This window comes from Phascolarctos cinereus, unplaced genomic scaffold (genome assembly GCF_003287225.1).
Source record: "Phascolarctos cinereus isolate Bilbo 61053 unplaced genomic scaffold, phaCin_HiC Scaffold_9;HRSCAF=440, whole genome shotgun sequence".
Taxonomy (NCBI): domain Eukaryota; kingdom Metazoa; phylum Chordata; class Mammalia; order Diprotodontia; family Phascolarctidae; genus Phascolarctos; species Phascolarctos cinereus.
Window position 1 is genome coordinate 66,011,719 of NW_027556402.1, and position 27,519 is coordinate 66,039,237.

General features: G+C 42.6%; 2 protein-coding genes across 2 annotated transcripts in view; both read left to right on the top strand.

The window, feature by feature from the left end:
- CENPU (centromere protein U) overlaps nt 1-27,519 on the top strand; it is a 53,653-nt gene that overhangs the window by 6,914 nt on the left and 19,220 nt on the right. The window contains exons 3-6 of the mRNA XM_021007672.2: nt 18,649-18,766; nt 23,901-24,015; nt 26,211-26,274; nt 26,869-27,084. Coding sequence (XP_020863331.1) covers nt 18,649-18,766; nt 23,901-24,015; nt 26,211-26,274; nt 26,869-27,084 — 513 coding nt within the window. The remainder of the gene's footprint in view (nt 1-18,648; nt 18,767-23,900; nt 24,016-26,210; nt 26,275-26,868; nt 27,085-27,519) is intronic.
- LOC110222591 (charged multivesicular body protein 1B1-like) lies at nt 14,506-16,856 on the top strand. Its single transcript, XM_021007677.2, has one exon. The coding sequence runs from the start codon at nt 14,594-14,596 to the stop codon at nt 15,188-15,190; it is 597 nt and encodes a 198-aa protein (XP_020863336.1). The 5' UTR covers nt 14,506-14,593; the 3' UTR covers nt 15,191-16,856.

Below are 27,519 nucleotides of genomic sequence, written 5' to 3' on the forward strand. Positions count from 1 at the left end.
GCCTCAGTTTCCTCATCTGTTAAAATGAATGTGTTGGACTCAGTGGCCTCTAAAATCCCTTCCAGCTCTGTATCTGTGCTGTAATCCATAGATTTTCTCCATAAAGGATTTACCCAGTCTGTTGCAGGCTTTTTCCATGTCTTTACTTCACGAGGACCAGGGCAGCCTGCAGGTTCACCATCTGTTGTCCCTCTGGAGAGCTGGCTTTCTTGTTGAGGTTGAAATTGTGGGACACAAAGGCCTGCACACGATCTATTTCTGTGTAAGGCTGTTGTGGTGGTTGTTCAGTTATCGTTCAGTTATCGTTCAGTCATGTACAACTCTTTGTGACCTCATTTGGGGTTTTCTTGGCAAAAATACTGGAGTGGTTTGCTGTTTCCTTCTCCAGGTCATTTTACAGATGAGGAAACTGAGGCAAACAGGGTGAAGTGATTAGCTAGTAAATATCTGGGGCCAGATTTGAACTGAGGAAGATGAGTCTTCCTGACTCCAGCCCCAGTGCTCTCTATCCACTGAGCCACCTAACTGCTACTATGCCCACGTAAGGACAAATGGCATTAATAAAATACTTTCTTATTTAATGTTAAATCTAGGCTAGCTTGATCATGTCTTAACAAAATTGATTTAACACATCAATTTAACAAAATTTTCAGTTTCCCACTCTGTACGTAGCTAGCCTACTTCCTTCATATATTTCCTTGATAAACCCCCATAGACCGCTTCTTGCATTTAAGTCACCTTTGGGAATATATATCGCTTGCTCCCATCGTGTACTTCTCTGCTGAATTTTAGATTTAACTACATGCAGCTTTGATTCTTACACTGTTCCAAAATTTGCAACTATACAGTATTCCCAGGAAAACATTTACATTTAAAAAGTGTAGATATTTGTGTTGGAGAGTGGCCTGGATCACTATGTAGCTTCCCAAATGCAATCCAGCCTCCCCTTTTCCTTCTCTTCAGTTTTGGGCCCCACTCATTGTCCATCTGCAGTCCTTGTCCTAGATCTAATTACCAATTTACTGTCTCAATGGAGTAGTCTTTCAACTGTATTTCATAGTCTGCAGAGTAGGCATTCTTCATCCATTTAGTTTTTCCTGTATGGATTGTTAGGCTAGTATCTTTTGATGAGTAATCACGGATCTCACTGAGGAGGCTGTGTAATGTTCTGGGTCTTCATGATATAAACAGGCAGGAGCAAAATGGAATTGTTTCACTATCAATAGCAAGGATTCTTAATCTTGGGTCTGGGAATTTGAATGAGGAAAAAATATACATCTTTATTTTCTCTAACCTTTAGCTAAAATTTGGCATTTCCTTAAGTTATGACTTTTTAAAAAAATTATTCTGAGAAGGGCTCCCTAGGCTTGCTAGACTGCTAACGGGGAGCCCGTGACACACACAAAGGTAGAACTTCCGGGCAGTAGGGAATCCTTCTTCCATTTTGATTCTGAATAAGACATTCTCCATGACAGTGATGAGCACCTTTAGTGAGAGTATAAATCTCCCTGGCTTATTGCCTCACAGTGTCTCTAATGGTCGCTGAGCAGAGTTCTCTCTCTGGTGGCATTCATGAGGGATCATCTGTGCATTTCTCTGGCCTATGCCTGCAATTCCTTCCCTCCTTCTATCTTCTCTTCTAAGCCTTTGCTTCCTTTCTAGCTCTGCTCACATGTCATATACTCCAAGAAGCCTTTCCCAATTCCTCTAGTACTCAGGAATTCTTAAGTGAAGCCTGTGAATCTCTTCTCAGAATAACGTTTTGGAATGCAGTAGAATACATAGGGGGACAGCTAGGTAGCACAGTGAATGGAGGGCAGGGCCTAGAGTCAGGAAGACCCATCTTCCTGAATTCAAATCCAGCTTTAGACATTTACTAGCTGTGTGACCCTGGGCAGGCCGCTTAACCCTTTTTGCCTCATTTTCCTCATTTATAAAATGGGCTGGAGAAAGAAATGACCAACCACTCCAGTATCTTTGCTAAGACACGGGCATGATTCATGCAAGATGCATGCCAAGATTCATGACCCCAAAAGGGGTCATGAAGAGTCAGATGTTGTTCAGTCAAAGGAAAACAATTATACTGACATACAGTTACAAAATTGTTTTTTAAAAAATAAAACTTCACATATTCTAGGTTAAGAAAGCCTGCTTTGACTGCTAGAGGTTTTACCCTAATCCAGTTGTTTTGAATTTAATTATTTGCTGAAACATTACTTAATACCTCTTTAGTAACTTACTGTCGCCTACCAAATATATTCCTGTTCCTGAGCATTCAGAGCCCTCCACAATCCCACTCAGACCTATCCAAACTTATCTATCTCATGCTTCATAGTCTGCTGTGGATTCAAATTATACTTTTCTTCAACTCCCATTTTCATCTTTTCCTCTCCCAATTCCAAATTTCTGCTTATTTTGTCCTCTCTGCCTAGAATGACCCCCTGTCAGGAAAACTGAGAGGCTAAATCCATATTTTGTATCTAATGTGTCAAAGGTAAGACTTGAACCAAGTCTTCATGACTCTAAGGCTCATTCTCTGCATGACACCAGTGTAATCTCTTGATAAATGTAATAAGATGACAAGGGCAGGGCCTGGGCTTTTTTTTTTTTTAATCTTTATATTCCCAGTACTTTGTACATTGTAGGTGCTGTTGAAGTTTTGGGGTGCTGGGACCCCGAGAATGCCAAGGCATTGTTGCCTGGAATGGATTCACACACTCAAGCCTGCTCTTAGTCAAGTGGCAAAATGTTTACTGTAACACTTTAGCAAAAGTGGGCAAAGGTCCTTATGGAACCTGAGAGAGTGAAGATGGTGCTGGTGTTATGGAAAAGGGGCAAGGGAAAGGAATGCCAGGGGTGCTAATTAGGTAATCTAGCAGTCTAGGCATCTGGGAGCTATGGATAGGAAAGTGTAGGGACTGTATCAGACATTGAGGGAGCTGAGAGATCCTTGGGGATCTGGTGCCTAGAGCCCTTGGGCCAGGCACCCCTCTGTCCTGATAAGAGAATGTGTTCTGCAGCAAGAGAAAACTTTCTCACAGAACAGGAGCCTCCTGAGAAATTGGGAGGGCTGTCAAAGATGCCATCTTAGGGCTGAGGCCCAAGCACCCTGTCAGTGCTTAATAAGTGTTTGTTGAATAAGAAAGTAGGTTTGTAGTTACTGATGGTCCCATTTTTTATTCGTACTTTTGCTATCTTCCCCTGTTTGAGAGTTCTTATAAAATGACACCCCAGGGCTCTGCACCCTGCATAGCTCCAGCCTGGATTTCTGCAGTGGGTATCTTGTTCTAGTTGTTCCAGCAGTGTTTTCTCTGAAGTTCTATTTCTACTTCCTCATTTAGTACATACTAAGAATACATTTGTGTGACTGATACTGGAAATAGGACATACTGTTCCAGTGTGAGTCTCTTTCAGTTTCATTTCCAAATGCTGTGAAATGCTGTGGCTTAGTGGGCTGTCCCACCAGACTTGCATGTTTTTTCTTCCATGAATTTTCACTGTTCTATGTCTTTGATATCTCAGTCCCCCATGTTTGAAATGAGAAAAAAATCAATATATATACTAAGTTGGTGTGGGAGTCGGGCAAGGGTTAAGTTTCCACAAAGGTAGAAGAGTGCAGAGAGTTATAAAAACAACTCAAGGAAGCAGTTATGCTGCGGGTGGGCTTAGCCAATAAGAAGTAAGCTTGCAGTGGATAGAGCACTGGCCCTGAAGCCAGGAGGACCTGAGTTCAAATGTGGCCTCAGACCAAATACTCGACACTAGCTGTGTGACCCTGGGCAAGTCACTTAACCCCAACTGCCAAAAAAAAGTAAGCTGATAGTTCTAAGAAGACCCTCCAAAATCAAGATAAGGGTCAATCCAGCTCTGGCCAGTTGGGGTCAACCCTAGGACACTAGCAAAATGTTATCGGGCATGTTTGATGAACTTCATTACTATTAACTGACACAACCCACATAAAATTAGAGCCTCATGAACAGATCATGGTGAAGAGGTCTAGGACTTTTGGGGTACTGCAAACCCAAAATCACCGAACCGGGCCCTGCTGAATGAATTCAACTCAAATCCTCTTCAGCCAGAGGCCAGGTGGTGTCAGCCGGTAAGGACAGGTAGGCATGAGAAAGGCTCAGCCTTGTGGGCCTGAGATTCTCAGCATCTGAATGAGGGCCAAGGTGGATCTTAAATACTAAAGTAACTTTGGGTGGCCAGAGAAGGGGGTTGGGAAAAGGGTCTAGGTAAGAATTCTAATTGGGGAGGTCAGACAGATTGAATAGACAATGGGAATAGCTAATGGAGGGAACAGGAAGGCAGAAGCTTGAAAGGCATCTGCACAAAATCAAGATGGGGCTAGGACTTTCAAAAGGAGATAAGGGGAGTTGATAAGGAACAGTTTGAGACAGGAGAAGACCTTTCTGGGGCCTATAGACAAAAGGGAGCCAGATTCTTTTAGGGTGCGTCTGAATAAGATTAACAGGTAAGGCTAAGGCTTTCAAAGGGAGATGAGGGTCTGGGGCCTGGGAGTCAGATTCCCTTTGGGGCAAAGGGTGAAGATCTTGGCTTGGGCCCTGCCCCCATCAATGGGACATATGACAAGGGATGGGGACATGCTTGAACATATCAAGGGGGAAACCTAGATGAAACGCATAAGGAAGGTTATAACCTGGGAAGTAACGGACCAATCCAGGCCTGGGAGGTTTAGCCTGAAACTGACTACATAAAAGAGCTCTCCCTTTTGTATTCCCCTTTGTATTCGGTGCTCTCCCCTCCAGAAGAGGGGTGGAGCCCACTTCTGGCCAGAAATGTCTGAATCTTCTGTACTTTCTCTGTAATAAACTTTTCTTGATACTAAATTTTTTGGTGTCAAATGTATTTCTAACAATTTGGCGCCCAAAGAACAAAAAGAAAATGATTAAATATTGTTGCCAGGAGTGGACCAAGGAACCTATCCTGGTACCATCAGTGTTTTGGCCTAAATTTGGATCAGATAAGGATTGGGTTTGTCAGCTTCTAAATTTGTAGGTAAATGACAAGGGAGGGGCCTCTCTGGAAGAGAAAGACTCTGCGGGTTGCTGCGGCCCCGGGGCTGTTGTCCCAACTGCAGTGGACACATTCTTAAATCAAGCAAAAGGGAAGGAAAAGGATGAGGAAAATATAAGAGAATTCTCTTCCAAATGGGATCCCCTCCTTGCCTTACTGCTTCCTCCTCATCCTCACAACCCACCCCAGTCTAATGCACCTCCTTTGTTTCCCTTTAAGGGAAACATGGGTGGTCAAGGAGAGGGAATAGGCTTTGTAAATGCTCCCCTCAACACTACTGAAGTCAGGGCATTTAAGAAAGAGATGAAGTCACTGATAGAAGACCCTGTAGGACTATCAGAACTGTTAGATCAGTTCCTGGGTCCGAAAATTTATACCTGGGGTGAGTTAATGTCAGTCCTTGACACTTCTTTTCTCGGGAGAGGAAAGAGGAATGTTAAGGGCAAAATGGATGGAGGGATGGGAGAGGAGGTGAAATTTCCTAATGCTGACCCAGCTGGAATCATAATAATGAAGTCCATAGGGCCCATAGGCAGGACCTTAGGGAATTAATAATAGCTGAAATCAAGGAGGCTGTGCCAAAATCACAGAATTTGAACAAAGCATTTGAAGTTCATCAGAAAAAGGAGGAAACTCCCTCTGAGTTCTTGGAAAGGATGAGAGAAAACTTTAGGAAATTCTCTGGCCTGGATCTCTCAGAAGCCAATAGCTGAAGGGATGTTCAAAATACATTTTGTGTCCAATTCTTGGCCAGACATAAATAAGAAACTCCAGAAGCTGGACCACTGGAGAACCCATCCTTTGGAAGAACTATTGAAGGAAGCACAGAAAGTGTACGTAAGGAGGGAGGATGAGCAGCAGAGACAGAAAACAAGAATCATGGTGCGGGCAGTGAAGGAAGTCTGAAGGAAAAAGATATGAGTCAAGGCAAGGACAAAGGCCTCACTTAGACAGGAAGGGTAAGGGTAAGGGAGAAGGAAATGAGAAGTGACCAGGGAAGAATGAATAGTTATTGATGTGGAAAGTCAGGACACTCTAAGAGAAACTGTCCTGAGAGGAAAAAGGAGGAGCAGGTGGTACATCTCATGACTTTTGAAGAAGAAGAGGACTAGGGGGTTCTGGGGTTCTTTCTCCTTAAACCCAATCAGGAATCCTTAGTTAACCTAGAGGTCGGGAACTCCAGAGAGGAAGTCACCTTTTCAGTAGACATGGGGGCAGAAAGGTCCTCATTGAATGCTATCTCAAAGGGAATGAAATTGAGTAAAGATCAGCTCAAAATTTCTGGGGTACAAGGAGAGAATTTTTATGTGCTAATATTTGAGGAAACTTTAGTGACAAAGAGAGAATGATGTGACAGCTAGGTTTTTATATGTGCCTGAGGCAGGAGTCAACTTGTTAGGGCGAGACCTGATAGTTAAATTTAAACTAGAAATTAAAGTAATAGGTGAACAACTTGCAGAATTAAGATGCACTTAATGAGCACTGAAGTCTATAAAGAAATAAATTCAGAGGTCTGGACAAAGGAAGGAAATAGGGGAGGTATGGACATTGAACCCATCAAAATTAAATTAAAGGATCCAAAGGCAGTGGCCTGTGTAAGGCAGTATCTGATTCCTATCGAGGGGAGAAAAGGGTTACAACTAGTGATTGACCAACTGCTTAAGGATGGATTATTAGACTCTTGTATGTCTCCCTTTAATACGTTGTTCTTCCCATTCATAAGCCAGATGGTACTTATAGATTAGTACAAGACCTGAGGCAAGTTAATCAGTTGGTGCAAGTGCGCCACCCTGTGGTTCCTTATACTTTACTAAGCCAAATTCCCTCTACTCATAATTGGTTTACAGTCATAGACTTAAAAGATGCATTTTGGGCCTGTCCTTTGACGGGAGTAGAGATTTGTTTGCCTTCACCTGGGAGAATGTGGAGACGGGGAGAAAAAACTATAGTCCTGCCCCAGGGGTTTACTGAGGCCCCTAACTAGTTCAGGCAGGTACTGGAGAAACTGTTAGGAATCTTTGATCACCCTGAAGGTAGGACGCCTAGATGTGGACAGTTACTATATGTGGACAATTTACTTTCGTCAAGAAGAAAAGAACTTGAAGTTAATCCAGGTTTCCGTAATGCTTTTAAATGTCCTGGGGAATCATAGTTTGAGAGTGTCACCAGAGAAATTACGGTTTGTAGAAAAAGAAGTGAAATATTTGGGACATCTAATTAGCAAAGGAATTAGGAAAATTAACCCTGACAGAATCAAGGGCATAGTAGAACTACCCCTCCCTAAGACGAAAAGAGACTTGAGAAAATTCTTGGGACTGGTGGGGTGTTGTAGGCTATGGATTGACTCCTATGCACAAGTGACGAAGGAGCTGTAGAAGAAATTACTTGAGGATGAGCCTGAGCCGCTAAATTGGACAGAGGGAGAAAACGAGAAAGTTAAGCAGATTAAACAGGCTTTAATTTCAGCTCCAGTATTAGCTTTGCCAACTTTCGATAAACCATTCCATTTATTTGTTACTGGTGATCAAGGAGCAGCTCCTGGAGTTCTGCCCCGTTCGTGGGCCGGGCAGAGACAGCCGGTGGCCTTTTGGTCTGAACTATTGGATCCTCTTTCGGTTGACTTTTGGAGGAGCCTAATCACCAGATTAGAAACATTTTAAATCAAAAGGCTGGTTGCAGGTTGACAGATTCAGGGATTTGAAGTATGAGTCAATCTTGTTAGAGAAGGATGATTTGGTCCTTAGTGCTGAAAGTTGTGTTAATCCAGCCACTTATCTTCAAAAGGGAGAAACAAACTTGGAAGAGTTAGAATTAGAACACTGTTGTCTGGATGTTATAGATTATCAGACTAAAGTTAGGCAGGATCTAAGAGATATACCTTTTGAGATCCGGGAGCGATTGTTTATAGATGGCTCCTCAAGAATGATTGAAGGAAAAAGGAAAAACGGGTGTGCAATTCTAAACGGAACCGATTGGGTACTAAGTGAGTCCAGGTCCCTACCAAAGAATTGGTCAGCACAAACTTGTGAACTCTATGCTTGAAGTCAAGCTGTAAAGGAATTGGAAGGAAAGGAAGGGACAATATACAGGGACTCTAAATATGCCTATGGGGTAGTGCATACCTTTGGGAAAATTTGGAAGGAAAGGGGCTTAATGAATAGCAAAGGAAAAGATCTGGCACACGGGGAATTAATTAAACAAGTGTTATAGAACCTGTTGTTGCCTACCGAAATCGCTGTTGTTCATGTGAAGGGACAGCAGAAGGGGAAACTGACTTGGCAATAAAGAAGCAGAGCAGGCTGGATTAGGGGAAGGAGGGACTCCCATGTTTTGATACCCCATGTTGAATACCCTAAATCTGACTTCATCTTTAGTAATAAAGAGCTAAAGGAACTAATTGCATTAGGGGTGAGAAGAGATGAAGAGGAGTGATGGATCCTTCCAGATGGAAGAAAAATGATAAACTGATATAGAGAGAAATAATGGGGGTCCTTCATAAGGGGAGTCATTGGGGGGGTTCAAGCTTTATGTGATGTGATTTTGAAATGATTTGGGTTTATGGGAATTTATACTATTGCTAAGCAAATTACAGAGAGGTGTGTGGTTTGTCAAAAAGTTAATCATAAGATTTTGAGGAACCCAAGGAAGGGTGGGAGGAAGATTACCTTAAGGCCCTTCCAAAGTACCCAAATAGATTTTACTGAAATGCCTCGGGTGAGAAGGTTCAAATATTTATTAGTAATAGGTGGGTAGAGGCATGCATATCCTTTAATTTCTGCTACTGCATCCAAAGTCAGTAAAGTACTCCTTGAGCAGATAATCCCTCGCTTTGGGCTAGTTGAGAGAATAGACTCAGACAATGAGACAAACTTTACAGCTAAGGTTTTACTAGACGTTATGAAGTGCCTGGAGATAAAATGCAAGTTCCAGACCCCCTGGCATCCACCCTCCTCTGGAAAAGTGGAGAGAATGAATCAGACATTAAAACAGCAAATTACAAAATTGGGAATTGAGACTAGGCTACCATGGACTAAGTGTTTGCCCCTAGCCCTATTAAGGATTAGAACAGCCCTTACACAGGATATGGGAATATTGCCTTTTGAACTTTTATATGGCATACCATTTCCAGGAGGAAAAGGAGAAAGTCTTTCCTTCTAAACTAAGAATAGGTTTTTAAGAGATCGGCAGTGTCATCCTCCCTTTCAGAACTCCGAACCAAAGGACTTTTGGCCCCAGTCTCCACCACTCGAGTTCGTGATTCACCTGTTCAAGCCTAGAGATTGGGTACTGATAAAGACTTGGGAAGGAGAGAAGTTACATCCTAGGTGGGGACAGACCTTTCCTGATTCTTCTGACCACTGAGAGTGCTGTAAGAGCTGCTGAAAGGGGATGGACATATTATACTAAGGTGAAAGGACCAGTGGAGGAACCTCAGGAGTGGACGGTAGAAGGAGATCATTCACGCTAAAAGTTACCTTAAAGAAGAGGCGTCGGACTTGATGGACTTGATGGGAAGGGTGAATTGGGTTGTGTAGTCTTTGTTTTTATACCAGCTGCTGTTATAGTTACCTCCTGTTTCCTGTAACTCAACTGCTTTCTGCCCTGATATTTGAACTATTTTATATGTTCTAGGTAAAGAGAGCCTGAAATACATATCACTCCTGCTCCCGGAGATCCTAATTGGACCCCAGAGTATAGGTACCAAAAACTTTTTAGTTGGTGGTTTGACCTGTGGTGTCTAGGAGTGGACTGGGAAGTGAAGTAGTTACAGGGGGACTAGCTAACCTGGTGTGGGAATAGGCTGCACACACAGTAGGTTTGTTGGGATTGCCAGGGGCCATTCCCAAATCCTGCTAGGTTTAGATTGTCTCTGAAGGCTCAAAACCAGACCTGGTTCTGGAAAACTTACGGACAGCAACCCCGAGAAGGTAGTAGAAAGGTGGGTAATTCTCAACAACCAAGTTTTACCATGGCCCCTTGGATGGTAATTACCCAGCTCACATGATTTGGATGAGTGTGGAGGGTTTTTCCTTAGTCGTTGGTTATTAATATACCTTGAATGATATCCCTGTCCATCAAATGGTTTTAAAAAGGAATGTGTCCAAACTGCTAGTTTTGACACTTGTGCCATAACCACTTATAACGAGAGAGTAGAAGTTCAAAGGATTCGTAATTATGAAAGGTATATGTATGTGCCCTGAGCCTAATTATAATCAGGAAAAAGATCAGAGAAAGATTCCATGCCCATATTGGTCAGATGTATGGTTCATGACCTCTGGATGGCGATGGTACCATGCTCAGAATCATGATAAGAAGGGCTTGACCTCTAAGATTATACTAACAAAGGGACGGACTCAGGGAAATCAGTGCCAGAAAGAACAGTGTAGCCCCAACACTCTCACTTTTGTAAATGCTGATTGCAGGAATGTACGGATTCTGGGCACAGGGAGGTGGGGTAGATCCCACTGGGAGGATAAATATTAGTTTTGCGTACCCAGAGCAGATAGAACTCAAACCCAGTGAGCTGGGACCGACAGAAGGTACTTCTCTTCCCCAAAAGGAAGTACCCAAACCCCAAGCATGAGAACTCTGGTATCGATAACCCCATCACTGGGTGGTTGGAATCACGGTTTGGAAAATGGAAGGGAATAGCAGCTTCCATCATAGCCTCTCTAATCGTAGCTGAGGGAGTTTTAACTGCAGTAGTGTGTTGCATCGTCCTTTGTATCAGAGGACTAGTTCAAAAATTAATATAAACAGGATCAGGTGGAGTGAAGATGATGCTTGAGAGAATTAGTGATCATTCCTCCCCCTCTGATGAAGAATTTGAACTAATGCTAAAGCGCTTTGAGGAAAGACCACAGGAACAAAAAGTGTGGAAACATAATCCTTATTGAGAGAAGAGGAGGGAATTGTGGGAGTTAGGCAAGGGCTAAGTTTCCACAAAGGTAGAAGAGTGCAGAGAGTTATAAAAACAACTCAAGGAAGCAGTTACACTGCAGGTGGGCTTAGCCAATAAGAAGTAAGCTGATGGTTGCAAGAAGACCCCAAAATCAAGATAAGGGCCAATCCAGCTCAGACCTGTTTGGGGTCAACCCGAGGACACCAGCAAAATGTTATTGTGAATGCTTGATGAATTTTATTACTATTAACTGACACACCCCACATAAAATTAGAGCCACATTAATGGATCATGGGATGTGTGATGGGGGGGGGCATGCTTGAACATATCGAGGGGGGAAACATAGATGGAACACATAAGGAAGGTTGTAACCTGGGAAGGAACAGACCAATCCAGGCCTGGAAGGCCCCATACTAACTGCATAAGAAGCGCTCTGACTTTTGTACTCGGTGCTCTCTCCTCCTGAAAAGGGGTGGAGCCTGAAGTGGCTAAATCCTCTGGACTTTGTAATAAACTTTTCTTGATACTCAATTTTTGGTGTCAGGCGTGTTTCTAACATTGGGAAAGGCAGGTGGATGGGACCAAGTACTCACCTTAGTGCTTTTTAAAATAAGTTTGTCTTCAGATCTAGGGTCGCCCTTGGTTCCGCGTCTCTCCACTTGGCAAAAAAAAGTTGAAGCATTTGCTGCCTAAGTGGTTTGTCTTGTTTTTTTTGGGGGGAGGGGTGGCACACTTCTTGGTTTGGGGACTGCTTTACTTTGTTTAAGATTTTGCGGGAAATGGTGATTGTTGAGGTCAGTATCTTCGCCTTTTTTCCATTTTCCATTTTTGGATGTCAGTGGCTTGCTTGAATAGGTCTTGTTGAAGCTATTTTAGGCATCTTTATTCCTGTTGACTTTGACCTTTACTGAAGCTAGTGGAGTCTAACTGCACAGACAGCTGATTCTGGCATGAGTCACATATCCATAATTAGCAGTTTCCTGTTCATTAAGATTGTGACTCTTTTGAAAAAGGTATACACGTAGGCATTTATACATTTATGATACCTATGACAGAAAAAGGGAGAAGGCATCTCATCTTTCATTTCTAAAACCTGAAGCATATTTCCCAATGTGCTTTTTACCATTCTCTTTTGTGTTCACTTTGTAAGAGATAACATTTACTTAGACCTATAAGGGACAGACTTAAAGAGAAGGAAAGTGAGACAAAGGGGGCAAAATCAGAAGCTTGGAGATGAGAGGAAAGGAAGGATGAGAATGGGGAAGGAGAGCAGTACAGATTGGCCAGACTGCAGACTCATGAGAAGTAGCATGAGATAAGGATTGTGGAGGGCTCCGAATGCCAGGATGAAGAGTATATTTGGAAGGTGATAATGAGCCACTGAAGGTTTTTTTTTTTTAAAGAAGAGGCATGATGTGGGCTTTAGCAGCGTGTTATCATTAGAAGGCTTAAAGATGAAGTAGTACAATCATAATATTCAAGAAAAACCATCCTAGCTACAGCCTAAGAAATAAAGAGCAGTGTTTTTGAAAGACAGGGTGCAGTAATGATGTGTCCATATGAACAGGATCTCCATAAGATACGGGGAGAAAGGGAAATGGGTAAACAGTGTTTTGAAGGAAAGAGCAAGTTTTTTGACTTGATGTGTGGGAGAAATACAAAAAGTCAGAGGTGTTATTACAATTCCTGCTTAGGGATGGAATTCCCTAGGAAACTGTTGGAAATCAAAGCAGCCCAGCCATTACCAATGCTAGACTGAGTGATGAGGAAAGTTAAGTTTACATATTTGTGTGTCTTAGTCATATGTTTCGTCATCTGTAAAATGAGGGGGATTGCCTCTGAGCTCCCGTTTACTGCCACATCTATGATCTAGTGACTAAGTGGTCTTTAAGGATCTTTTGTCTATGATGATTCTGTGACCTGGGTCAGATTCCCTGAGGTGTGTCCTCCTGTACGAATCTGGACAAGTTACACTTAACTATCTGAGAGCCTTAGGCTCTTCCTCTGAAAGATAGGAATTGAAGACAGTAATAGTCATAGTACTTACCATAACAGGCTATTGGGATGAATTTAGAGGTCATATGTAGTATCAGATTTAGAGCTGAATTGGACCTCACAGGTAATGGTGCCCAAGCTCCTCATTTTACAGATGAGGAAGTGAAGTGATGGGCCCAGAGTTAGCCAGGTAGGTGTCAGAACCAAGATTGCACACAGCTGTGATTTCAGATCCAGCCCATGCTGTTAGCAATCAAGCCAAGGTAACATATATATATATATCTAACACTCATTGCAGCTGAAGGGAGAGGGGTGTTGTGGGTAAAAGGACAGAAAAGGAGTTCCTGGTTACCAGGAGAAAATATTGTATACCGGATCAGATGCAATCCTGTATTTATTTAGAGTGTAAAGGGATCTCAGCTACTGCAACTCCTTCATCTTACAGATAAGGAAATGTCAAATGAGGTTTGTGCTTAATTGTTTTTTCTTGTCACTGGGTGTATTTGTGTGGGAGGCTTGAAATGACTCGTAAGAACAAAAGGCATCCATAAGATTTTTTTTTGAAAAAAAAGATTAAATGGACCTCTAGCAATTAAAACAAATACAGCACTAGTGTAAGGCTCCTCAAAGTGCATAGAAAGGCCTCAGGACTAGGAAATTGCATGATCATTTAAAAGCCACTCAGTTTCTTTGGCTTTTAAGTAAGTCATCACTCCTCCTGAACAGGGGCTCTTAGACATGCCCCGCCCCAGCCTCTGTTGATGTTTATGGGACGTGCTTAGAAACTGGTGCTGCGCTGGCCCCGCCTCTTCCTGGCCCCGCCTGGATTCTGCTCACTCGCTAGCCCTTCTGTTGCCCTCTCACTGACGTAGATCAATGGCGGCTGCTCCCATTCTAGCCTTCTCTAGTGCCTGAAACTAGGGTGAGATCCTGGCTCTGTCCGGTGGCTGACCGCCCGTGGCCGCTCCTGACGTCTTATCTCCGCTCTTGTTTGAAACTAGTGAGATGCTGCCCCCACCCCTGTCTTCTGCTGGTCTCTCCCAGGACTGATTTGGCTTAGTAGTTGCTGCTGACACCCTATCCCCGCCCCCTATTGACCTGGCTGCCGGTGACACCCTATCAGCTCTTGGTGCTTGAAACCAGTGGGAGATGCTGCCCCTCTTCCCCCCCCCACTTCCTCATCCTGGCCCCGCCCCTTGCTGACCTGGCTGCTGCTGACACCCTATCAGCTCTTGGTGGTTGAAACTGTGGGATGTTACCCCCGCCCCGCCTCCCGTCCTCGGTCTGGCCCCGCCCCTGCCTTCTGCTGGTCCCACCCCTGCTTGATCTCGCCTTCCCTGCCCTTTGTGTCTGAGCCTGATTGTGCCCGCCTCCCCTTCCCGGGCCGGCCCCTGCTACGCAATCAGGCACGCAAGCACACAAAGCGCGTCGAAACAGGAAGTGGGATCCAAAACAAACGAGCCGGGCTGTGTGGGCAGCTCTGCGGCCGGGCTCGGGATAGGGGAGGGGGAACCTCCCAGACGGGCTGCCGTCCCGCCCCCGCCGGGCACCGAAGCCTTTGTCTGTCTCTGCTGTCCCGGACAGAAGCCTCCCTGCGCCGGGAGCCCCGTCTGCTCCGCTCCCCCCGGGCCGAGCGCGGCCTCCCCGGACCCCGGGACCATGTCGGCCATGGAGAAACACCTCTTCAACCTCAAATTTGCCGCCAAGGAGCTCAGCAGGAGCGCCAAGAAGTGCGACAAGGAGGAGAAGGCCGAGAAGGCCAAGATCAAGAAGGCCATCCAGAAGGGCAACATGGAGGTGGCGCGCATCCACGCCGAGAACGCCATCCGCCAGAAGAACCAGGGCGTCAACTTCCTGAGGCTGAGCGCCCGCGTGGACGCCGTGGCGGCCCGGGTGCAGACGGCCGTGACCATGGGCAAAGTTACGAAGTCCCTGGCCGGGGTGGTCAAATCCATGGACGCGGCGCTGAGGAGCATGAACCTGGAGAAGATCTCGGCGCTCATGGACAAGTTCGAGCACCAGTTCGAGACCCTGGACGTGCAGACGCAGCAGATGGAAGACACGATGAGCAGCACCACCACGCTGACCACGCCGCAGGGCCAGGTGGACCTGCTGCTCCAGGAGATGGCCGATGAGGCCGGCCTGGATCTCAACATGGAGCTGCCCCAGGGCCAGACGGGCTCCGTGGCTACGGTGGCCTCGGCCGAGCAGGACGAGCTGTCCCAGAGACTGGCCCGGCTGCGCGACCAAGTGTGACGCTGGCTCGCTGCGGGGCTGCGCTGGCCTCTCCCTCGGCCTTTCTGTCACACACACACACACATCCACCCTGCTCCTGCCACACTGGAAACCTTGGGCACTGCCAGATTGCTCGAGTGCTGGTGGTGTCATAAGATCTGTCCCTTTAAACATGCAGGAAGAAGTTTTCGCTCTATGGGATTTTATAGTCTGCGATGGCGTTTGATTTCTCCAGACGCGGTTGAGGATCGGGGGCGGGGGTTACACTTTTTGCAGGTGGCTTTTTAACAAGACTAGCGTTTAAATTGTATTGAAAACGGGGCCAGAATGTCCAGCTTTGCATATTGGATTTAAAATGATCTGACGCCTTTAAAGTACCGCCTAGGTCTTAACGGAGTTTTAATTCCCGCTCCCATACCTTCTGTCCCACATCCCCCCTCCAAATGGGAATTGAATGATAATGGGAACGGTTGGAATGTCTCTTTGATTTGGTTTTTTTAGTAAAAAAAAAAACAAAAAGAAAAAGAAAAATTCAGCTTGGGATGTTTGTGTTAATATAACATAAAGGCTACTATTGGCTTTTACTCTCTTTTCATTAGATTTAGTTTAATTAGCAAAAGCATTTTTACCTAATATTCTAACTACTGTTTTGGTGCTGTAAATTATTTGTCTTTACCTGAAAAAATTGCCATGTCACTTCGTTTATGGGAGACGTTAAGTTTACTTCTGTTTTTGTTCATAAACTCACAGCTATATTTAACTTTCATTGTCTCCGATATGTTGAAACATGAAAATTTATAATGATTTCATAGCTAGCTAATTCTGTAGCTGTATTTTAAAAATATGTTCATTTATGTGTAGTTCTGTCATGTTATTCTCAGATCCTTTGACTGTTTTGGGAAAATTCTGGCGTGTGTGTCTATGTATAAGATACAAATGTTAGGATAATGGAATGATACAAATTCCAAAATTAAAGCTATATTTTAAATTCTTGGTTAAATGCTTTTATCCCTTTTGTCTTAAAGCAGCCACTCTTTAATAATTGGCAAAATGGAAGAAAAAAAACTTGAGTTTTTTGTTTTTAAAATGGAGCCGTAGACAATTTTAAATAACTTCTAGTCAGCTAAAAATGGGAAGTGTATGGGGTTTTTTTTTTTTTGGAAGATTGGCTGGGTTGAGGGAGAGTCCTGTGAGATTGGAAAGCAGAAATAGCTGTTGATGATTACAGCCCAAAAGGAAAGCAGTTTGGTGCCCGGTTGTACTTTGCTTTGGCCAGTTTCTCTTAATTGAAATGTGTAACTTAAAATATAGCTGTAATTTTTTCTAAGTTAATATGTAGTGGACAGTGACTTGGCAAAATATCAAACCAAATGTAGGGGTCTAGGTTAAGGAAGTATACTTTTTCTCCTTGCTGGAAGATGTCTCCCTAAAAGAATTCCAGTGTTTTTTCAAATAAGGAAGTGCTATTGCAGAGCAGATTGCTATAGAAAATCTTCCTCTTGTGAGTCATGAGAGCATCCAAAGTGCAATTACGGAGTTACTTGTAACACAAGGTGTTTGCCATTTATAGCAATTATTGTTATTGACTTCCTAACAATTGTTTATTGACAAGAAATGTGAATCGAGATTGTTTGAATACAGCTAAATGCTGTTAGGAATTAAAGTTTTGTTTGTTTGTGTCTTGTTACAGGCCCCTTGACTGTCTAACGTTTCTGTTTCCTTGTGGAAATCTTATTTTTTTCATACTAAAATGGTCTGTTTCTAATTCAGACAATCTAGGCTACATAGAAGAGATTACTACAAACCAAAATACCAAGGGAATATAGTTTCCTTGTTTTCCATAGCAAGTAATCATAATTAAAAATTTAAATCATTGCAGAGCTTGGTTAGAAGAAACTCTGTAAGTAGGAAGGAACAAAATTTGAACAGTAGTGAATCAAAAAATTAGTGGGGTTTTTTTGTGTGTTTTATTTAGACGGAAAGGAAAGAAGAAAAATATATAGACAGTTCCCTTAGGAGGGGAAGAGTTGCATTCTTCCCTAGTCGCAGTACTTTGGCTTGGTCACACCTGGAGTATTGTCTTCTATCCTGGACAACAGAGGGCAGAATTTGGGGTGATAGTAGAAGTTAGAGATTTAGGCTTGATAACATCCAAAAAAGGAATATGCTGCTTCCGGAATTAATGGGTCCTCTATCTCCTGAGTTCGTCAAGCAGAGGCCACAGTTGTTGCATATGTTGGAAGGGATTCTTGTTCAAACTCAAGTCCTTCCAACTGTTAAATTATGTAACTGAGTTTGGTTAAGTAGGAATAATTGAATGTTGAAGAGATCTGGGAAAACTCAGGTCAAACAGGGAAAGAGATTTTAAATGAAAAAAGGGAAAAATGTGTTTTCTTTTAGAAATATTGCTGAAAGAATTAAATTTTTTGGTGGGGAGCGGTAATGTCTCTTGCGGGGGGAGCTTGATAATCATATTAGGGATATTGCCAGCCTTATGTTTTATTTTTTTAATTAAAAAAAATTTTTCCCAGTTAACATTTTCTCTCATCTACCTCCCTCTCACTGAAGAGAAAAGAAAGAAAATCCTTGTATTAATTATGCATAGGCAAGCAAAAAAAAATTCCATATTGACCATGTCTAAAAATGTGTGTCTCATCCTACATATTTACCATTCTGTCAGGAAATGGGGAGCATTCTTCATCATTAAGTCCTCTGGAATCATTGGTTCCTTGTGTTGATCTTAATGTAACACTTCATAAATTTGCATGTTATCTTTCCTCAGGGGCCATGTTTAGTATCTTGTTACAATGTTAGTATATGTACTGCTGAAGTGAGCATAGTCCTTGTGCTTTAAAAAAAGAACATTGGGAGTCTCTTCCCTTTGGAAAGCCTAAAACTGAGAAGAAGGAAAGGATATGAAGCATACTTCTTGGAAGTGACTGTATTGGGTGATTGAACTGCCTTTGAAGTCTCGTGTTTTTGTTTTACGTTATTATCTTTGTCCTGTATGTGCTGGTATTAAAAACCAGTGAACATTTATTAAATGCTTTCTCTGTGCCAAGCACTGTGGTAAGTGCTGTGTTGAGTACAGAAGGGTGTGCACCTCCACCAAATGTTGTGAATTAGTTTCCTGAAAACAGCTTTAGACGACAATTTTCTAGGGAGTTTGTTTCAATAGAAACTGAACTATAAAGTTGGTCAAAAAGACGTCATAGCAATTTCCATTACATTAAGTGGGAATGTATTTGTAATGTATTAATAGCAGTATTGAAGACAGGGTTCAGGTGGATCCCTATGTGGGCTATGTCCATATGAGTCGTTATAATAAGTAGAAATAGAAGGGTGCGTTAAAGAGAATCCATTTCTCTTTGATTCATCTTCAAGGCATCCGTAATAGCAAGAGTATTCTTATTAAGTAAATGCAATTAAATCTTTAGTGGCAGAGCAATTCAGTTATTTGGCTTTTTTTCCACTTCTAGCTAAACAAAAAACCATGGCATCTTTCTGGTAAATTACCTTTCCCTGAAGACTTGGATCTCTCAATTATTGGGAAGGTGAAAGAAACTGAGCAAGATGAAGAATTTGGTGATTCCTTTGGTTAGTATGCAAATTTTTAAAAAGATGATTTAAAACATAGTGTGCTGCTAGATACTAGCCTAAGATGTAGAAACGTCTTTAAATATAAACATTCATTGCCTGTATCTAAATATTGTGCTGTGAGAAGTGCTTGTTTATTTGAATTAATTTTCCTCATTTTTAGGTGAGTTGAAACTGGGTTTCTGGCATCAGTAAGAACATTTTTACAATTGTAGAGTTCTTGTTACTTACAACACAGTTTTTAATTTTATTTTTTGCAGCAATGTGCAGTGCTATGTAGGGCAAAAAGGGTAGGATTGGTTGGCTGGTGAACAAAAGAATACTTCTTGCTCAAATGAAGGGGTCAGAATTACCTAGGATGAGCAGTACTGAACACACCTCTGAGATTAAATTAGTATTAGCTTTTTTTTTTCTTTCAGTTAGCAGGTATTTGTTAAGGGCTTATCTATGCCAGGTACTGTGCTAAGCACTGGGGATAAAAAGAAAGGCAGAAGGTGGTCACTGCCTTCCAAGGATCTCCCACTTGCTGTTCTGCTATATTTCCCTTGTTCCCAGGGATTCTTGGGATCCACTGAATGATGTTGCAACTTGATTTTCTTGTCAGTTATGGCCTTTCTTGTTCTATTTCCCTGACTGTCTCCAACCACTCCCACCTAATGACCATTAATCCCCAAGTTCTGTTATTTATCTAGTCCAGGAGCTTCCTTCCATTTGTAAGCCAAATCTGTTCCCTCTAGAGACCTGGGCCCAGGAAGAATTTTTCAAATACTATAGAAAAGAAACTTATTTGGCTATCATCCAGTTCTTTTCCCAGAGAGTTTGGTGTTTATTTTAAAAGAAAAAGCAAATTGTGGTTTTGCTACAAATATTGAGCTTTTACAACCATTATGATAAGACATCAGTATCCATTCTCCATCTTTGTTGCTGTCCTCTGGACCAGCTGGATATAGTTGTGGTGAGCTATGTTGGTAACTAGGAGAGTTAGCATTTCTCAGGGAGAGCCTTTTGCTGGGTGAAGGAGGACAGAACTTTGGCAGTAAACCAAAGACTAGGTTAAGTCTGGAGCCACCGTTTCTTGGAAATGCCAAATACTATGGAGCTGAGAGAGGAGTAGGAAGCTAGGATCTATTCTAAAGGAGTTTCAGGCTGGGCCGATCAGAAGGCCCAGGCCTGTAGCTGCACCTTGATTTTCATTGCTTGTTCACATTCTGCCCTTTTAATACGTAATTAGTGTTTCTCACCCTGCCATACACTGTTATGTGGGCCTATGAGATCTCCAGAATATGGCAATGCCCTGATTAATGCTGCTGGTGTAGTGAACCTGTGGAATGAATTTTGATAAGACAAAGGATAAGAACTTGAGAGAAATTAATATTATACTAATGACTAATTATTAATTTTTGATCTATCCTTTCCCTCCTATTTCTGTTAAGACCCAACTCCTGAAAAGTTGGGCAGTTTTAGAAGTATGTAATAGTAGCTAATCTTCTAGCCCTTTGTCCTCAGCTATCTTTCCAGTTTCATCGGGCAGTCTTCCCCCTTCCACACTCTGCGATTTGGCCAAATTGACCTTCTCTCCCATCCTCATGGACTATGTTCATTGGTCTCTGTGTTTTAACACTGGCTGTCTCCCATACCTGGAATGCATTCTTGCCTTACTTCTACTTTATAAAGGCCTCATCCTTTAAAAGGTGTCTCAGGCATCATCTTTTTTTTTTTTAATCAATCAAACAAAACTTTACTACAGAGGCTTGAGAAGTAAATAAATTGGGGGGGGGCTCCTTCCCCCAAAGAAGGGTATGGACAACTTCTGCTTACCTCTCTGAGAAATCCGCTACAATGAAAGTATGCACTGGATCAAACAAGAAACAGAAAGCTGTGCATTGTCCATATAATGAACGACAGAACAATGAGGTCAGAAGAAGCAGAAACTCTAGCTTTTCTTCAAAACTAGAAAGCCATAGGGCCAGATAAGCTGTATAATCATTGGCTCAAAACACTTCATGGTGGCGTGTGGATTAAGAGCAAAACCCTCTCTTAGCTTCCTCTCAGGCATAAGCCAAATCTCATCTTTCTCAACAGAAGGCATGGCATTTCTACCAACAAGATGAGAACAACACCCAGAATACAGGGCGTGTTCTTTCAACAAAGCATTCACCCCTTGTCTCACATGAAAAAAAAATCTATAAACATAAGCAATATGTTATCTAAGGAGCAAAACGGACGTGTTATAAGAGAAATGATTATTACTAATCAGTGATTTGGGGGGATTCAGAGTCGTCCGTGTCCCGTCTTCCCCCTCCCCCCTCCCCAGCCTTTTTAGAAAAATCCCCATTTCAAAAGTTCAGTCTCTGGTAGGACATTACTGATAAGGAGATTGGATTTACTTTTATAATAATCTTGTTCAGACCTTGCCCTAGTGGGGAAGCCATTATGCTCTACCCAGGGATGGGTGGGGATAAATTCTTTGATTAGATTGCCCAAGGCTGAGGGTGGTCTTGGTATAGGGATAGTCTCTCTTTGACTTGATAATACTCTCAGTCCCTCATTATAATATTCACTCATTAATTGTTAACCCATCAGAGTTGATTACCACCCTAGGGGAACACCCCTCTTACAGAGGGCATAGATTCTGTGAGCCTGTCTGCCTCATTGCCTTCGGCATTCAAGAGTGCTACTGGTCCTTTTATTAACATTCTGGCATTATTAATAAAATGATTAAATTACCTGAAATTGTCTTTCAAACTTTTTAACCATTACAGTTAAGAGGTCCTAGGAGTATAAAGAGCAATTTATTATCCATTTGGTAATTATTGGACATGTCACAAAAAGTGCTGTTTACACACTGTCGGGCATCATCTTCTGCATGAAGTCTTTCCTAACTCCTGTTCCCCTTTAGATGTTCCCCTTCCCTGCTACTAGTTAGTATCTTCACTCCCAAACTACCTTGTATTTAACTAATTTGTATGTTGGTATTTATTAACTTTTTATTTCTGCTGTATAACATTTTTATATGTACTTATCTCCTCCATTAGAATGTAAAGCTTATTGTGAGTAGGGATTATTTAAGTAGTTGGACTTGAATCCCCACCTTACCACAGTGTGGCACATAGTAGGTACTTAATAAATACTGGTTAATTGATTGATTGTTTATCAGGAAGATAGTTCAGTAAACTCTTCTTTTCTGTCTCTACAAATTCATCATATTTTTCATTCTTCATTTCTGTGCGGAAGTACACCTTTACCCACAAGCCTCCCTGAACACTGTGTGCTCAAGGATGGTTAGGAAGCCCAGTACGTGTAATTCTTACTTCCTGATGACACCCAAAACGTCTTCAATATCCAGTCAGTTGGTAAGAATATGGCTTGGAAGACTACAAAGGAAAGCAACTCCAGCATCCCCGTGCAGTGCAGCTGCTTGGGGTATGCTGCTAGCAGTACCCCTTCAAGTCCTAGCCCCACGCCCTAGGGAGTGAAGGTGCCCAGCAGGAAGAAGGGCAGTGTGGGGCATGCAGCACAAAGCTGGGCCTGCTGGCTGCAGGACACATCAGCACAGGGAGCAGATCAGATGAGCTCAGTGGCTCTGGTCTGGCTTCTGGGACTCATCCTCTTCTAGCTGGCACTTTAGTTCAGTTATTTTAGAATTGCCCAAGAGGCTCCTCAAGAGGAACTGGGTGATAGCATGGAAAGTGGAAAGAGGACTGGATCTGGACACAGAGGACGTCCCTTTGAAGCCCAGTTCAGTCACTATATGACTTTAGACGTGTCGCCTAACCCCCTGAGCCTTAGTTTCCTCCTCTCAGAATTAAGGGGACTAGACTGGAATTCAGCGACCCCTCGACCCACAATTTAGGAAGTGCTGAATGGGTCGAAGAGTGGTAAAAGTTTAAGAAGCCATGGAATAGATGACCCCTCTGCAACCTAGCAGGTGATCCTATGAATTTACTAAAAGCTATCTGTCCATCCTTGGTCAGCACAGTTTTAACTGTACCAACATAGTTCTCTCAGTATTTATTTCAAGTAAAATGCAGGAGACCTACCATAGGGCACTGTAGGACAATAGTAATAGCTAATAATTACATAGCACTTGAAGGTTTGCAAGAAAACTTTGTAAATATATCTCACTTGATTAAGATTTGTTCCATGCTATTGTCAATCTATGTAATTAAAAAACATTTAAACATTTTAACTTTTTTCCAATTAAAAGCATATATTTTCTCTCCCTCTCCTACACCCATTGATTAAAGAAAATACAAAACAAAACCATTGTAATAAATATAGTCAAGCAAAACATTCCTACATCGGCCATATCCAAAATTAAATGTCTTATTTTGCATCTTCTGTGTCAGGAGGTAAGTAGAGTTCATTACTGATCCTCTAGAATCATGGTTGGTTATTGCATTGACCAGAGTTCCCAAGTCTTTCAAAGTTGTGTGTCTTTATGATGTTACTGTAGAAATGGTTCTCCTGACTCTGCTCACTTTAGTCTGTATCAGTGCAAATAAAGCTTCTCAGATTTCTCTGTCCTTTTGGTCATTTCTTATGGCAATGATATTTCATTAGTCAGTTTGTTCAGTTATTCCCTAATTAACGGGCACCCCTACCCCCAGTTTTTAGTTCTTTGCCACTATAAAAAGAGTTGCTATAAGCCAATCTATATAATTTAATGAATTTTCTTTACTTTATATCCTTTGTGGGTGTCCTTTTTCTTATCTCTTGATAGCAGTTGAGGATGTGGGAACTTGCCTAGTACAAGAAAAAGTGAATCCCAGCACCATTAAAACTGCCTCATTGCTATTCTTTCATTAAACATTTATTCATTTTCCAGGAGTTTCCATTAACTTTGAAAGCATTCACATCAAAGTACACATGTGGACAAAATAGTTTGGCTGTTTTCTTTGCTGTTAAAAAAAAAAAAGGGTAGATAGAGCACTGGCCCTGGAGTCAGGAGGACCTGAGTTCAAATCCAGCCTCAGACACTTGACACTTACTAGCTGTGTGACCCTGGGCAAGTCACTTACCCCCATTGCCTAGCCAAAAAAAGAGGAAAAAAAAAGGCAGAAGCTTCCCTCCGAAGTAAGACTCTTGTTTTGACCCTATGGTTTTTGCATTGTTTTTCTTATATTTTATATAGCTGCCCCTTTACATAGTACTGCCTTGTATTCAGAAGCGGAGGAAATCTGCAGACCTGCTGAGTCCCTGATTCCTTCATTTGTTTCCCCTCCACCTGGAAAAAAGGCCAGAACAAGGTACGTTGAGGTTAGCTGCCTATGTGTGTCTAATGGGATTGCTGAAGAGCTCATTGCAGTAATTGCTTATCAAAACCTATAGAGGGCAGCATCAGACGAGGGGCCTTAAGTCAGTCCCATCTCCTCTGTATACTACCTGTGTCACACTGGATTGGTCGCTTCCCTAACTTCTCAGGGCCCTAGTCAACTCAAAGACTTATATCACTGCAAAGCAGCCCATTGGCATTGGTGGAGGGAATTTCCTTCTTGGGACTTCCCTAAACCAATAGGTCTAAAATAGGACTAAAGTAGGAACTTGCTTCTTAGAGTTAGTAATTTGCAAAACTTTCAGACTCCTTTAACGTAATTCAGAGCCTGATTTCTTTTTCTCCCATCAGAAAAATTGTGAATTGAAAACTTAATTTTTTATGTTAATTTGTTGCAGAGTATTCCAGAAACATGGAGGTAGAGGAATTTAGTATTAAGTTTAAATCTGAGGTTTAGTCTACATAACTTCATTTGAAATTATGCTGAATTTCCTTTCGGCATTTTTTTGATGTTAACTGTCTTTGTGGCTTAGTAGGTTGAGAGGTAGCCTTAGAATCAGGAAAACCTGGGTTCAGGTCCCGCCTTTGATACCTGGTTGTGTGACCTTAGGCAAGTGGTCACTTCTCAGTGCCCCAGGCTTCTCTCTAAGATGGTTAATTTTTGGAGAAGATGCTGATCTGATAAGGATAATCTGCTGGAAGTTCCTCACTGCTCATTCCACATATCAGTGAAATCACTGATGCTATATGAAAACCATCACCAGAACTTGTCCTAAGAAGTGTTAAAAATAAAATAAAACTTTGGGATTCAAGGCATCCTCGTCTGCCGATTGCCAGCATTGCTGGTGATGGGGACCGTGTGGTACTAAGGTCTGTTTTGTATCTTGACGTGTTTCCTGGGTCTTCCGAGCCAGAGATGTCATTACCTAGTCCTCAGCTTTCTGTTGCCGGCCTTCCCTGTACTTCCTGATGTAGTCCAGCCCTTGGACCATGGTTGAAGACATCCTAGCACCTTTTTGGTGTGACCATCCGAGGATGACTTTCATAGATGATGCTTTGCTCTGTTTTTTCCTCAATGCATCCTCTTCTGTCCTTGAAGCCTTTCCAATATGGTCAGACCTGCTGGAGCTGGGGCTTCAGTGGCAACACCCTGCTCCTGGGAACTCACAGGGCTCAGAAAGTATCGTAACGGGATGTTAGAAAGGTTGACTGACTTAGGTGTTTCAGAATTAGACTAAGCATTGACCAGTTGGAATGCTTGCTTATTAGCTAAAGACGGACATAGAATCAGCATTTCTGCTGCTTCAGGTTCTAGAGAAGAGTTGTTCTAGTATTCTATGGAAATCTTGCTGCTAATATTTACTACTTACAATGAGTAATATTAAGGCAAAAGTCTGTAGTCCCTATTCCATGAGAATTCATGAAATTCAAAATCATGATTTTTTTTTTCATGTCAAGGCAAGGACCAAGGGGACTTGCCTTTTAGAGAGAAAATTTATCTAGTTCTAACAACATCTGGCATATGATCTCAGATTTAGGACTGGATGGAATCTAGTTCAGCCTCCTCATTGTATAATTAAATCAGTTGAGGCCCACGGAGGCCCGCAGTGTATCTGAAGTCACACAGGCGAGAGGTAGAACGGGGATGAGAAGCTAATGCCTCTGACTCCCAAACCCTTTTCTCCCGTGGTTGGATTAATCATTAATTTTTTTGAATTCTTTTTGTTCTTTGGAAAAAGGCACAGCATATTCCTTTTCTATTGAAGGAGAATTCCTTTGGTGGATAAGACACGTGCTCCCATGTTAAGGTCGGAGAGGTGTGAGCCCGTGCCCAGTGAGGGACTGTGTGTGCGTCTCCAGCGTTCAGAGGAGGCTTATCACTGGGTTAGCCAACAAGGGATGTTTGTGCTTGTGAACCACAGCAACTCGTGAAGACCGCCTAGGAAGGCAATTCAGCAGGGTCCCAATCTGCGTTGGTGGAGGGAGTGCCCATGTCATGAATGCGAAAGATTTCATCCTTCGTCACTGACATCTTCCCCTAATTAGTCTGACTTCAGAAAGTATTACAGTATTTACGTGCAGCGTCTCGGTGTCTCAGCGTCACGCAGAAAAACTACGTGGATAAAAAGGTTTCTGGCTTACAGTTTGCATTGCTTGTTTTTGGTGCAGCGCGGAAGTGACTGAAAATCAGCCCGAGGAAGAGGAGGGCTCTGTAATAGGGAGAGCAAAAAAGGTAAGTGAGGGTGTCTGCCAGCCTTGTGTGTTTCAGATTCTGTTTAGACGGTGGCTGTAGATGAAGACCTGGTTTGATAGCTGCAGCTTTGTGGTGAAAAGGAATTTGCACTTGGGACATAAAAGAGTGTTTCTTTGGAAAAGGGAATATTGGGCTGCTACATATTGAAATGCAGTTTTTTATTTAACAATAATCTTGTATTTAGATAGCATTTGATTAACAAGATGCTTTACAGCTACTGTCTCATTTGATTCCCCTAGCTCAGTCTGCATAGATGTTATTATTTCCATTTTGCAGAAGAGGAAATGGAGGCAGAGGTTAACTGACTTTCCCAAGGTGTTGCAGCTAGTAAGGAGCAGAGTCTGGACCTGCCAAACTGCTTATGTGTTAGCAGCCCTCATAAGGGACTAAAAAATAAGCTCTGAAAACTGGGTCAGGGCCTATGAGGTCACATTGAACTGTTGGTAACAACTGTGTAGAGCTCACGTGTAACCATTGGTATGCATCGCCAGCTTCTTAGAAAGTTGAGTTTTTAGTGATTTTATTTAAAATTACAAATGTTTGTGTGCAGTGCTGCTATTGATTTTTATGTAGGCATCGAGGAAATCCAAGCCAATAGCTGATGATACTGATTCAGAAAGCATTTCAGGCAGAATAACATGTGTGGTAAAGAGGATGAGAAAGGAGAGAATTAAAGTTTCCCCGACTGTAGCTTCTGCAAACCTTCCAGAGAAATCTGCAGAACCAGTGTCTTCTAATGAGCTCTTCCATGTCGCTGAGAAAACATCACTTGTCACCGAGAGTGAAGCGGTAAGAGATTGTTCAGTCTTTGGCCATCACTCCTCTCTGTATTGTCTCCCTTTATTCAAGTGTAAGTTATGGAAAAGATGGCTGCTGGAAGGGAGGGAGCTGACCCACCTCCCATACCTCCAGCAAAAACTGGAAGTATGCGCCAGGCTAGATAGTTATCAAGAATGCCAGTGAGAAACTTTTTCCACCCCAGAAATGCAGAAAAAGCCAGCGTTTCTCCAGGTAGTAAAAATGAAGATGTCAGAAAAGACAGTGATAGTGAAGTCAAATAAGACAGGAGTGTCCCCAGTAAGATCAGATATGGCTGTAGCCAGCAAGGCTCTGTATCGAGAGGCAGGAATAGCAGACCACTACGAGAAACCCTTGAGTGGTGGGAAACCCAAAGTGTGAGCCTTGGAATCAGTCAGCTGGTACCAGAAGTGGCCTTCTGGGTGT

What these genes read in the sequence shown, in the direction of transcription:
- LOC110222591 (XM_021007677.2), top strand. Translation starts at nt 14,594, where the DNA reads ATGTCGGCCATGGAGAAACACCTCTTCAACCTCAAATTTGCCGCCAAG.